Source organism: Protopterus annectens, chromosome 2.part0 (assembly GCF_019279795.1).
Source record: "Protopterus annectens isolate FY-2018-M chromosome 2.part0, PAN1.0, whole genome shotgun sequence".
Lineage (NCBI taxonomy): Eukaryota > Metazoa > Chordata > Ceratodontiformes > Protopteridae > Protopterus > Protopterus annectens.
The window spans coordinates 846014615-846029156 of record NC_056728.1 but is presented as its reverse complement, the minus strand read 5'-3'; the positions used below and the strand labels follow the sequence as shown (position 1 = coordinate 846029156).

Below are 14542 nucleotides of genomic sequence, written 5' to 3'. Positions count from 1 at the left end.
TTATCAAGTCTGAAGGGAAACTGATGAGACAGTTGCACATCCTTATTATGCCTAATAATAGGGTATTCCAAAATACTTTAGTTGTTAAAGCTAGTAGAGATGTGCAAACCTGTCAGAGTTTTAGATTGTAAACCATGTAACAGATCATGCCAGATCATGCCAGGATATGTGTACATAACATAAAATGGTTTAATGTATTTGTACTAAAAATGTTTTTTTATTTGTTGTAAATTGTATATATAATATTGCCAGATGATGTCCGTGAACAGTATACCCTGATAACTTGTTCTGGGACTGTTCCTCCAGTAACAATACCAGCCTTCCCCCTGTATTTCCTCCATCACTTTCCTTAGATTAGGCTAACTGGCCTATAACACCCTGGATCAGTCTGTCAGTCATGCTACCCCATTTTATGATGTGACCGGTGACCCTACATTAGTTTTTGTTTCAGACTTATGAAATGTAGCTGATAGCCAGTTAAGCTGCTGAATGTCCCTTTTTATAGTTTCATTAGGACTGTGGCCTGAATTTTGGGATATTTGGGGGAGCATTCACTTCCAGTACTTGTATCTTGTCCTCTGTCAGTGTAGAACTCACCTTTCCTACTCTTCTGTTGCCAGGGTCTCCATCTATCCACTTATCACTTACTTTTTGTTTGTCTTTCCTTTTGCTAGTAATCTTTCTTCATGCTACTTTGTGAAGGAAGATGCAAAGCTATCCCTTTCCTTTTAGGTCAGTTTGTTCAGTTCTGTCACTGCCTTTTCTTTTCTGCTATGCAGGGTGGTTAGTGACTTCAAAGCAAGGAGAGAGGTGGCTGCATACAGTTCCTGAACAGGTGGAGCTAACCAGAATGTGGTGCCCTTCAGGGCCATGTTTACTGTCCTCCCAGGATTAAAGTAATCTATACAATGAACATGGCCTAAAATCTGATGTCTGCACTATGTCCATGCATCATCCAGGTAACTCTAGGATAACAGGATTACATACATCCTCTGTAATCATCGCCATTGTTAAAAAGCAAGGATGCCTTCCGATTGCTAGCAATTTTTTTGAGAATTCTGTTACTGACCGTTTTTTATCTTCTTTGAGATATGTTAGTTATCCTGAGTCCCTGGAGAGAGAGTGGGCGGCAGCTTAGGACTTAGTCTTTTCTATGCCTCAGTATTCGGGTGCCTTTCCTTCCCCCTGCTGTATCCTAGGATTATGGTTGGGAGCAGTTGGCTGTTTCCTTAGACTAACACTCAGAACTCTGCCAAGAAACACTGTGCATTATAGACATAAGAACATCTGCATTGTCTATATACTTAGATGTTTCTCTTTGCACTCATCCTGACAAAAAAGGATATAAATGAAATTAAATCAACATTAAAAGATATGGCACATACAGACTCGAATACTAGCAGATATTAAGAATACACAGCATATAAGTAGCATGTATTTTACAGGAATTTGTACTTTTGATGCTCTGTCATGCAGATAGTCAGTATTTAGACATCCATATATGAAATACTGAAATGAAAAGAAAATAAAGTGCTGAAGGTAATTTAAGGCTGCGGTTTCCAATGTTTTTTTAAAATGGAGAAAGAAATGTAGCCCATTGATAGAGGAAGAATGTTTTAGCGACAGAAAAAAGTGAATAACCCAATGTCCTATCCCTCAGCCAACTAACTTTCATTCATTCTATCTTCCACCATCCAGACAACTGCCCAGCACTCAAGAGTTTAGCGCAGCCCTACTCAAAAGGCAGACCACTAAGATCCTCCAACAAATTACTGCTCAAAGCAACTAAACCTAATAATTGTTACGGTGACTCTTTATTTTCCTACCAGATATCGAAGTCCTAGAATTCCATGCCTCAGATAATACTAACTTCTAGCAACACATCCAAATTTAAACTACTGCTTTAAGGAACACCTAACCAAAAACTGTATTTGCTCCCACACTAATCCAGGCCGATCACTCTGTCCTTCCTTGTTTATTCAAGCAAAATATCTCTTCCCTTATGAAATATTAATATCCAAACTATTCCTTCTCTCACGGAATCCCAGTTTCTCGCTACTATCTCAAGCTCACTACTGCTCCTATCTTTATCTACCTATCTCAAGCTTCCTACAGGTTCATCATATTCCCTCCTTCTTGCGCATCACCTCTCTATTGACTTAGTTATCACTGTTTAGAACAAGTAACACTAGCATAGAACAGTCAGCCATATTATTGTTCATATAACATACATGTATCTCATAAATATTTATCACCAATACCATGATATTTATCTACTGATCAGTCATTTCTGAACGATAGTAAAAGCTATTTCATGCTACTTTGTTAGCTTTCTTTTTTCCCCACTTTATATTACTCTCTCAATTTTTATTGTTTATGTATAAACTATTTATTACCTATATTTACCAAAGTTATATATTCTTGATTGTTACCAATTTCTTGTATTGTTTGTAATGTGTTTTTGTAATGGAGCTTTTCTCCCTGGGCCTCCTCTGAAAAAGGACCACTAGCCCAGTCGGTCATCCCTGGTAAACAAATGCAAAATAAATCTCTCTCTCTCTCTCTCTCTCTCTCTCTTCCTATATATATATATATATATATATATATATATATATATATATATACATGTACATATGTCTTTCTGTGTGCATGTATGACCATAAATTGAAAATTCACAGTATCAAATGGCAAGTGACTGAACACAACTGACTGAAAAAACAAACAAAAAAAGTTTAAAAATGTTTTTGCCCAGTGCACCCCACACATGAGGGAGACGGGCTGCACCATCCACAACCCCTGCTAATTATATATACCAACTCTAGGATCGCAATACAGTGGAGAAAGGGCAAATTTCCTAATACCCACTATACTGCAAATTTGCACTGAAAAAAGCCAGTAACTGCGATCAGCTGATTTTAGATTAGTTGTACCTGTTTTTTTGCAGTTTAACAAGTTGACTTGTCAATGGGTTGAATGTAATATATACATATATATATATATATATATATATATATATATATATATATAAATGTAATCATGCCTTGGCGATGCACCAGTTGTTGGCAAGTGCTAGACAGGTACATACTGGGGGGGGGGGGGCATTGTATTTGATGATGGATGAAATGAGAGTTGAATAAATCATCTATACGATCCCTCTTACGTACATTATACTCACTAGCCGTGCTTGTGGAGTCAGCGATTAAACCATGTTTACTGCACTGCAGTCATGTATGCCACCTTCAAGCCCACAGACAGAATACCCTTCTATTTTAATAAGTATCACCCCTCTATTTTAATAAGTATCACCCCTCTATTTTAATAAGTATCACCCCTCTATTTTAATAAGTATCACCCCTCTATTTTAATAAGTATCACCCCTCTATTTTAATAAGTATCACATCAAGAAGCCTGTTTCCTTCGTGGTTTCCTGTTCTAATTGCCAACGCTGGCTGCTCAGTACAAGGATTAAGGCTAGGAATCCCTAATGAGCATGCTCCTGCTATCCTTGCTTTGATTCCATCCAGCTTCATTGCCTACTTAGTGACCTGAGCAAATCACATAATGTCACAGTGCTGCCAGGTACCCCTTTAAAGGGATGTGTATGTCAGGTGGGAATAATAAAAACATCTTACTGGTCTAATACTTCTACTAGCTCACTTCCCTTTAGAATTTAGATTACAGAATAATTCAGCCCATCTCTTTAAGTCTAATTTTTTCCCATTACCACATCCTTTTTTCTCTTCTACAATGTTCTCTCTCTTTCAGAATATCAACATTCTATGAAGCATTCAGTACGCTGTAGATCACATCTATCTATCTATCTGTCTATCTATCTATCTATCTATCTATCTATCTATCTATCTATCTGTCTGTCTATCTATCTATCTATCTATCTATCTATCTATCTATCTATCTATCTATCTATCTATCTGTCTGTCTGTCTGTCTATCTATCTATCTATCTATCTATCTATCTATCTATCTGTCTATCTATCTGTCTGTCTATCTATCTATCTATCTATCTATCTATCTATCTATCTATCTATCTGTTCTTCTTTTCTGTTTTAAACTGCCTGCTACTTCATTCACTTTTAGTTGCCCCTTTCTCCCTTTATCTATGTTTGTATCTTTTTGTTAACTCTTGTTATCTCATACTTAATAACTTCACTTTCATAAGCTTCTATCCCACTTCCAATTCTTCCTAGCCGGTATTTCCTAAGGTAGTTTACTATTTTTATCCAGGATTGGTTAAGCATAAAGGACAAATAGGGTTAAACATCTATGTATTTATCTATTTAGTGAAAGAGTTTAATATTCTTATTATTTCATTTTTCAATAAGTAGTACTTGCTTGAACTTTGCTTAAACATAAGCTTGTTGAACCATTGCTAATCTCATTGTGTAGACATTTTAGTGTGGTAGTAAACATATATTTTTAAAATTGAATAATAATAGGTTTTTTAAATTTGAAGGTATTAACATGTTATCTTATTATATGTATAGTATTTTTAAACATGGATTTATAGAGACTTTTGATTTTGTATGAAGTTAAGTTTGAGTAGTGGGTTGTCTTTCCATGGCTCATTATCTAATAATGTAATTAAGTATTTTTTGTATTTAAACTACATACTGAGCATGGTTTTTCTGTCTGATGAAGGTTGAGCAATTGGCTTAACCGAAAGCGCTTACAGTTACTGTTATTAAAGCATGTGCGGATTTCTTCTAAGCTGTTTCCTTGCATTTTGTGTTTTTAACAGTTTTCTATTTTGAGCTTGTGTTTGTGGTATTTCCTATATAACCAGCACCTGAGACTGCTGTTTTTCATCCTTTTCCCTGTTATTCCAGGTCTCATTTATTCCTACACTACCAACCTTCTTTGTCTGTAGAAGTGCCTGTAAATTCCTCACTTTGTTTTCTAAACCACAGTCTTTACAACATTCATTTCCTGTTCCCATTTCCTTTAAGATACTTTTTCTTTTAGAAATAAACAAAGTGGTAAAAGGATGTTGAGACCCATTAAAAATAACTTTTGGAAGTAGTAGGTTACAACATATTGGACATGCATATAAAAAGAGATACAGTCATAGCTGGCATTGTCTCTGGATTAAGTGTGCCTTCATTTTAATCATCCTGGTGTTCTATGCTGAAGTTAATAAATCCCACTTCTTAGCATTCATAGCTGTTTACAAAAGTTAAACCAGCAGCTGCCATGAAGAAGCATGCTCAAATCCTGCAGCCTGATTGTACTTTCTAGAAGTCTTCTGTAATTATTTATTTTAGCTGCATTACCTTGAACATAATGACGTGGTTTTGACATTTTTTAGTACTGCCAGACATAGGTTTAGACTCATTCTCGCAGACCTGTTTCATGTAGCAGAGTTCCAGCTGTGTAGGTAAAAGTAAACTGCTATCCTTTCCATTATATTTAGGTCATATTTCTTAGCTAAACAGCCAGTCATATTCCTTGAGACTGCAAACTTCAAAATATAATGTATCAGAAAAACATAATAATGAAAATCTGTTGTAAAACAACACATGTAATGTAAATGTTTATACTGTGTCCTTACACATAAAAAAATCCTTAGTTACTGCATTTTTTTGCAGCTGACATATTACTATGTACTGAGTAAATACAGACAGATTAATCCTGTGGGCACTGTGACTCACAGTCTCACTTTCTTTAAACAGCTCCTCACACTCTCTGTCACTCAGTTACTACCATGGAATTCACACTGGTACTGTGTGCCTGCTCGCTTCTTATTGTACAGTTAGCTGCTGAAGGTGAGATTATTTCCTGTGTCGTGTCTCATAGGCTTGCATTGGGTTTTAGGTTTGATATGTTCTTATAGTACATTCTACAGCTGATTAGTTTTCTGATACCATTTGCCTTTCTTATAGCAGTTATGGTTTTAGGGTTCTCACTACATATCTGTTCATCCCCTTCCATTCATCCCTTTAAACACACACACACACACACACACACACACACACACACACACACACACACACACACACACACACACACACACATACACACACACACACACACACACACACACACACACACGCACATACATAATCTGAAGAACAGAGACACTTCCATGCTTGGAAATCCTTTACATGTAAGTAGCCACAGTGGTGTAATCTGTGATTAACTGCATAACTTGTACTATCTCTTTGTTTTTATTTACATATATTTTGCTCCATGTTAATTCCCAGTACACATAACAAGATGTTCCTAGTATACTAATGCAATTCACTCTTCTTGACAACCCTAACCTATAACATCCAACAATGTTCAACATTTTCTCAGAAATGCCAGATGTATTCCACCGAAGAGCAGTAGTGATTTCAGTGAGTAGCTGAAGTGTACTTGGACATGCAGTTTTCATTTTCTTTTGTTTATTTATTTGTGTTTGTTACCTGGGATAGAGCACTAATCCACATGGGCCTTCTTTAGCCTCACCCTGAAAGTGTTGTCTGGATAATTGACTTGATCAGGGTCACTCAGTAGGCAGATGGAGGCTAAGGGAATCAAAGCTTGGATCACATCAGGCAACCTATAACTTTTTTTTGAGGGTGGAGGGTTGGTTGGAACAGTTGGTGGATAACCTGTGGTCTCTGACCTTCTCTGCAGCTTCCTGTATGGCAGATAAGATAGCTAAACCTTTACCTGATTTAAAAAAATGTTTATTCCAATGATTTATCACACCATGTATATTTGATAGTTGATAGCCATTTGTTTTTGCATATTTTATAGCCTGTCTTCTATAAAATGTGGTATAAGCAAGCTTGTATTGCTGTAATAAAAGAAAATGACAGTGATGATATATATACATTTTGCCTAAATCTGGAATAAGCAACATATAAATCTGTATTTTGCTGTATATTATATTGGAGGTGTGCTATATAATTAAACAAGTGAACAAGCAATATCTAAATGCTATAATCACTTTAGCAGGAAAATGAAGCTTACGTGGTAATGAAGCAGTGCTGTTTTGATACAGCCATGATTTATCGAGGAAAGGAAAATCATTCTCTGTCTTCAGACTAGCGTTTATGGTATTGCTTTTAATAGTTACCATGCCATATTCAGAATGATTTTTAATGTTATTGAATCTTCTTCTTAAGGAATATCTTTCATAAGTGGTTCCAGTACTGTTACATGTGCAGCTGTGTAGCTTACCATAAACTTGAGTTCCAGATCATGGACCCTAGAGGCCCTCATGTTATTCTCCCATGCTTAGGAGTTTATCGTTTTCAGTTTGGGACTTCCTACTTGCAGACAGTAAAAATAGACCGGTGGTGATATGATACCTGATTACTATTAATAAAAAACTTTCAGAAATAAGGAAAAAAAAGGCTTCTCACACTTGATAAAATACAATGCATTATTGGGGATCACAGTTTACTTTCTGTGTTTACTCCTTTAGCTACAAATACAGTCTTATTACAGAATAGTAGCCTGACTGCTAAATGTGAGATTATATAATTGTTGATAAAATACATGTATGTATTTGTTACTAGAATGAACTTCATACAGATGCTGCTTTCGATGCAAGCATAAAGAACACGCATAGGGGCTATAAATGAAATATAACATGAAGTTTAAAGGTAAATGTCAGATCTTGCCTCACACTCCACCTAATGCCATGTATTTCCTCACACACTTTTCATATCATATAAATACATGATGCCTTTCTTTGATGTCTCTATAATTAATAATTCCTCTGTTTTCTATATTTATTTTTTTCTCTCTTCTCTAGCTCAGGAACATTTTGTATTAACTATTCTACTGTTATAAATAAGGTCTGACTATAAAAGGCACAGTAACAGCTAACAAAACTTAATATGGCAAGATCAGTGTTCTTGTGAATGGATCTTTATGGATTGTAAATCTGATTATGGTAATATGTCTGCAGGTTTAATTTCTCCAATTATTTTGGGTTTTTAATACAATGATGGGAAAGGACCCCTTTTCTAAGTCAAAGTATGATTAAAGTTCATGACATTAGTATTGTTTTAATCTTTGATGTTAGCCAGAAGTACTCTTCACAGCACTTGCAATGACCCAGAACTGACTCCTTCTGCAGTTCATACAGAGTTACATGTACCGATAAGATAGTTAAGTACAATTGTAAATTCTTTTTTTTTTATAAGACCCTTTGCTTCTACTACTCTTGGAACTGTCTGGGTATCCTTCTTCCACATTGCTCTCATTTCTATCTGTAAATCCTGGTATTTTATGACTTTGGGACAGATTTAATAAAGCCTGCACTAAGTGTACACAATATGTATTCAATAAAATTCTCATCACATTTTTGTGCTTTCTAGTCACTCAGAAAGATTACACTAAGTGCACATGTAGTCTACACTTTGTGGTAACCTTTATGAACCCCTGTCAATATTTAAAGTTGCAAGAATATCAGTAGAAAAACTAAAATTAGGAGGAAGAAAGTTTGAGTTATGTTTGTGTTGTCTGTTCACTCAGAACAGTGTACACTTAATGTACACTTAGTGTAGGCTTTATTGAATCTGGCCCTTTGTGTCTGCCTGTATGTAAGACACTGTTGTCACTGGGTGTAGCAATTTCAATGATCAATGCTACTTTTGTCTTCTTTTCGTGGACTACTATATCTGGTTTTCTCACATCTATTTTTTGAACAGTTGGTAATGGGCGATCCCATGTGATATAAACTTCATCATTTTCTTTAATGCTTTCTGGCTCCTGTTTCCAATGTTTTTTAGCTACTTCAATATTATAATGTTTGCACAATCCCCAATGCAACAGCCTTGCCACATTATTATGCCTTTCAGTATACAGTCCTTCTGCCATTAGTGTATCACATCCAGCAACAAGATAAGCGACTGTTTCCAGTTGTGTTTTACAAAACCTGCATTTGTCTGGTTCTTACACATGTTCAATGGATTTTGTAAACCAATGTGTATATAGTCCACTGTCCTGGGCCACCAATATTAACCTTTCTTCTTTTGGTTTAAATTTGCCTCTCCTTAACCATTCTTGCATTTGGTCCTGATTGACATGAGGCTGTTCAAAGAGTTTTCTATACTTGCAACTATATTTATGCATTTTCCACATTTCTTGCCATCTCATCTGATCTTACACCTTATATTCTTTCTTTTGTTTTTTTTTTGTCACATTCAGTTGCTCATAGGTTCATAGGTTCATAGGTAGGTACTAGGCTATTGTCCCTAGGGCCTATATAAGCCTAGCCAAAGGTACCCTGGCTTTCATCACCCAAGAAAATTATTTTCCTGTGCTACTGTCGAGCAGAGCCACAGAAGTGATCCACGGGGTAAATTTCCTATCTCCCATCCAATCATCAAGATTTTTCTTGAAGAGCGCTAATGAGGAGCTTTGTTTGATATAGATTGGTAGTTTGTTCCAGAGTATGGGAAGTCTCTAGGACAGGAATCTATCCCTCCAGCATGTTCTGTTTATTGTGGTGACAAGGTTTAGGTCCCTAGACCGTGTAGCTTGTAGGGATTGGGATTTCTTTGCTGCCTGATTTTTAATTACTTCTGGTTTGATTTCCATTCCCACTTTATACGTATATTCTTCTGCTAAACTAAGCAGGGAAGTCATTTTAGATTTATTTTCCTCATGTTTTAAAACTTTGACTACATTTGGGTCTTGTGGGGTCAGCATGTGTATGCACTCCTACAATTGCAGAGCTATGCATTTAATCAATTTTGAGGAGACCCATACCTCCTTCAGAACAGGGAATATATAGTCTTGGTATGCATTGATTTTTAAAAATCATTTGATAAGCATGAAGCATTTTTCTTGTTTTTCTGTCCAACTTGATACAATACCTTATGGGGCTAGTAACTCCAAAACTGTAAGTTAGGACAGGAAGAGCAAAGTGCACTTTGTTCTTAGATGTCAGATGTTAGATGTCAGAGCTGTTTTCAGTATTTTAGTCTTCTAAAATATTCCTAAGTTTTATTTGCATTTGTTCATGCTGTATTGTTGAACCTTCATCAATTCTCAAATATTTATACACTGCGTCTTGCTCAAGTTCTTTTATATCACATTCCTGTCCCAGGCTGATGTTTTCTTGATGCCGCAGCTTGTCTGCTTTATAGGTTGCTTTTGCACATTTATCAAGAACAAATGATGTTCTTATATCATCTGAAAAAATTTTGACCACTCGCAGTTGTGCTTTCAGTTCCTCATCTGGTGAACTATACAGTTTTAAATCATCTACAAAAAGAAGATGAGAAGTCTTTACACTTTGTTGTTTCCTGGGAGCCAAATTGTAGCCATGCCCTAATCTGTTAAGTAAAGAGCTTAATGGGTTAAGAGCAAGACAGAAGTGCAGCAGTGACAGAGAATCACCCTAAAATATTCCCCTTTTAATTTTTATCCCTGGAATAATAATTTGCCCTTTATCATGGCTTAACTGCAAAGTGGTCTGCCACTGTTTCATGGTCTCTATAAAGTAATGGATTAGTGTAGGGTATATCTTATATATTTTAAGTACTCTTTTTATCCATGAATGTGGAATACTGCCATACCTCTTAACCTCTTAGAGCAAGGAAATCTGGACAAAGCCACAAACAATGGAGGGGCAAAGTCCCAGACATAGGGACACTTTTTAAATATTGCTCTTACAAGCTTAGAAAGTTGATAAAATAATGGGTTTTGCATTGACATTTATTTTCTGAAGGATATGAAGCCTGAAACTCAAATGTCTGCTATTATTTTCTAACTTCATTCCTCAATGATTTGCTGACAGTTTGTCAGAAAACCACAATTTTATGAGAAACAGATAAAAAATATGAGACAAAAACCTGGACAGTTGAAAGGTATGATTTACTATCAAATGCTTTTTTGTAGTGTATCCATAAATAGACTAGTAATCTGTCTGTACAGTGAGAGTTTTGCTGCAGAGTGGAAGTCTGACTGTGCCATAATAGCCAGGCTGTGAAGTAGTCGATAGAGCTTAGAATGACAGTCTGGTTATGGAGCAGAAGCATGTCTGCAAAGTAGTAGTCTTACTGGAAAAAAGCGGAATGGTCAGAGAATTCCACATCTGACTGTGATACAGCAGTCTGAATATGAAGCAGCTGTTGGGCTGGGAAGTGTCAGTCTAGTAGATTTACAATATAACATTGAATTTGGAGTGTGTGATGAGGCACTCTGGCTATGGAATGGCAGTCTCTTTGTAAAGTATTCATCTGACAGTTACAGTAGAGGATTAAGGCTCTGCACTGTTTATCTGATGCTTCCTGTTGTCAGGGCTGCAATGTTTGATTCCTTTCACCTATATTTTAATAATGTCTGAATCTGAGAAAATCATTTAACTTTTGAAGTGCTCCTGGATTGCCCCTGGAAAGGGACACTTTGTCTGGTTGACTTGCTGTTTAACAAATAGATTGAAACAATTAAAGACTGGCTGTAGAATGACAGTCATAATGGGAATCAGTTATCATACTATTAAGGGAATTCTGGCTTTAGTTGTTTGACTCATACAATAAAAACATCATAATGGAGTAACTGTTTAATTGGAGTGACAGTCTTATTATGGAATGGTAGCCTGACAGTCAGATCTGAGTTTAGTTGTTGAATTGAAGCCTGGGTGTCAATTGATTTTTGGTTTAGAACTGGCAGTCTGACTGACTGGTACCCAGGCTGTAGACAAAGGGGTGGCAGTCTGTATGTGATGTATTAGCATGAATGAGGAGTAGAGTTGTATGTAAATCTGGGCAGTATAAAATAACACTTTGATTAGATACTAGAAATGTAGCTATTGAATGGGAGTGCAGTGTCACTATAAAGTGATAGTCTCTAGGCTAGCACTGTGACCATGAATACACTATCAGTGACGTGGTAGCTTGGCATGCTAGCAAATACCTCTTCTGAGTCCTCTCCAGAACTTCCCACTGAGGAGGTGCCCCAGAAGAGATCATATAAGAAGAAACACCTTGATTCCTCAGAGGAATCTGTCATGGAGGACATGGATTTTGATGACGAGGAGGGCTCCTCCTGGTCACCCCAGAAGATGTCTCCTTTAAAGACATTCTTGAAATATTAAAGCAGAGGGGTGGCTGGAAGCCCCAAGACCCATCCTCAGTGGAGTCTGTGCACCTGCAAGCTTTCAACGCTTGCGCATCTACCTCTTGAGTGACCCCTCCTGCTGATGATCTTATTAAGTTGACCACACAGCGGACATGGAAGGCCCCGATTCCATAGAGCCAGTCTCCAGGCGACCAGATAGAATCCTTTCAGCATCAGGGGACCATCAGCATTGGGCCAAGGGTTTAGTAGTAGATACCATAGTAGTTACGGCAGCCACCAAGAAGGAACTAGCAGAAGAGAGTTCCACTGTTCATCCCCCTAACTGAGAGTACAGGGCGATGGACAGGTTTGGGAAGCAGGTCTATGCTTCTTTAACCTTTGCCTTACAGTTGCTGAATTTCATGGCGCACTTCACCAGACTTCAGAGGGATCTGATCAAGGAGCTCTCAGATACCCTTGCAGAAGCTGTGTCTGAGGAGGTACAGGACAAAGTAGCCTCCCAACTTACCATTGTGTAATCTATGTCTACCGCATCCATGAGGCTCACTGCGCATGCATCTGAATGGATGACTAGGGTAGCGGATTCTGGGGTAGCCATAAGGAGACATGCCTGGATGTGCTTGTGTGAATTTGTGGAGCCATTTAAGTCTTTGCTCGTCAATGCTCTGTTTGACAGATTTTCCCTTTTTGGTCCCAAAGTCAGAGATACCTTGCCAGGTTTGAAAATGATGGAAAGATCCTGTCTGCCATGGGAGTATGTTTCTCCACTCCCCAACCTTCCTATTCAAGGAACCACAGAAGTGGAAAAATGTGGTTCAATAAAACCCAAGGACCTTTCCAGGACACATGTGGCAGTGACTCCTCTTGGCTACAATGGAAGACACTGACCTAGCGGCAGAGATGGCCCATAAAATCAGACTACCAGGGATTCATTCTCGGAGAAACCCTACCAGTACTCCTGAAGGGAGGCCTGATTGCTTGCCTCTGGAGACAGTCCATGGAAGACTATCCTTGCATTCACTAGCCTGGCAGCAAATAACCACAGATACTTGGGTGCTAAGGATCATTGACAGAAGATACTACATTTCCTTCATTCTCAATCCGAAAACAGGAATAAGAATCCCTGATGTTCCACCCACTCGGAGAGATCAGGCAGCACTGGAAATTCAAAAGCTGTTAGAAAAAAAGAGCCATCCAAGAAGTCCCACCAGGCCAGATGGGATTCGGATTCTACTCAAGGTTCTTTTTGGTGCCAAAACAGACAGGGGACTGGAAACCAATTTTGGATCACAGCCTTCTGAACAAGTTTGTTCAGCAGACAAAATTCCAGATAGCCATGGTTCAGTCTGTTCTCTCCTCCTTCTTAGGGAAAGATGACTGGATGTGCTCTATAGACCTCCAGGATGCATACTACTACATAAGAATGGACAAGCACTCCAGGAGGTTCCTCCACTTCTGGCTGGGAGCCAGTCATTATCAGTTCAGAGCTCTGCCCTTTGGTCTCACCACAGCCCCCCAGGTATTCACCAAGTGCAGCAGTAGAAGCTCACTTGAGACTACATGGGTTCCAGGTGTTTCCACATTCAGACGACTGGGTCATTACTACTCCCACCAGGCATCTATTCCAACAAACAAAAGATTTTATTCTACACAGTAGTATTCGTCTACATATAAAGTGAATCATACCAAGTCCCGACTAAGTCCAACTCAGCAACTGAAATTTACAGGGGCCTGCCTGAATACAACCACTTGCATAGCCACCCTTTCTCATCACAGATTGCAGAAGATAAGAACTCAGGTAGACATTATTCTCTCCAATGACAATGTACCTGCTTTATTAGTCCTACAGACTCTAGGATCCATGGCAGCAGCCATCACATTGGTTCTGCTAGTGAGATTTCACATGAGAATTCTGCAATGGCTTCTAGCCTCGCAGTGGTCCAGCCTTACTCATCCCTTGACACATCTCATCCGAATTACCAACCGTTGCAAGAAGGACTTATCCAGGTGGATGGAATCAGAGGAAATTCTTTTAGGCTGACCATTTGTTTCACCCCAACCCAAGACCACAGTGACCACGGACGCCTTCCATATTGGATGGGGGGGGCATTATCTGGGTAGAGCAGTCCAAGACACTTGGTCCGCAATAGAGGCCAATCTGCATATCAGTGTTCTGGAACTGAGGGCAGTGCTGTAATTGTTGCAAGCCTTCCAAGCTGCCTTCCTTCTAGGAATGATTGCAATTCAATCAGACACCATGTCAGTAGTCTGGTACATCAACAAGCAGGGCGGAACCAAGTCTACACCCTGTGTCGAGCAGCTCTTAGAGTGTGGCAATGGACAATCTCTTCCAACTGCTTTCTAACAGCAATGCACATCCCGAGGAGCTTGAACATGATACCGGACAAACTGAGCAGATGCATCCTCCTGCCTCACAAGTGGTCTCTCAATCCCAGAGTGGTGAAGGAGATTTTCCATTGCTGGGGCCAGCCTTGTGG

The 14542-nt window shown here is 38.3% G+C and overlaps 1 protein-coding gene across 1 annotated transcript in view; it reads left to right on the top strand.

The window, feature by feature from the left end:
* The first annotated feature begins 5705 nt into the window (after positions 1–5705).
* Positions 5706–14542, top strand: part of LOC122793254 — a 171144-nt gene continuing 162307 nt past the window's right edge. Inside the window, exon 1 of the mRNA XM_044061113.1 lies at positions 5706–5779. Coding sequence (XP_043917048.1) covers positions 5719–5779 — 61 coding nt within the window. The 5' untranslated portion in view covers positions 5706–5718. The remainder of the gene's footprint in view (positions 5780–14542) is intronic.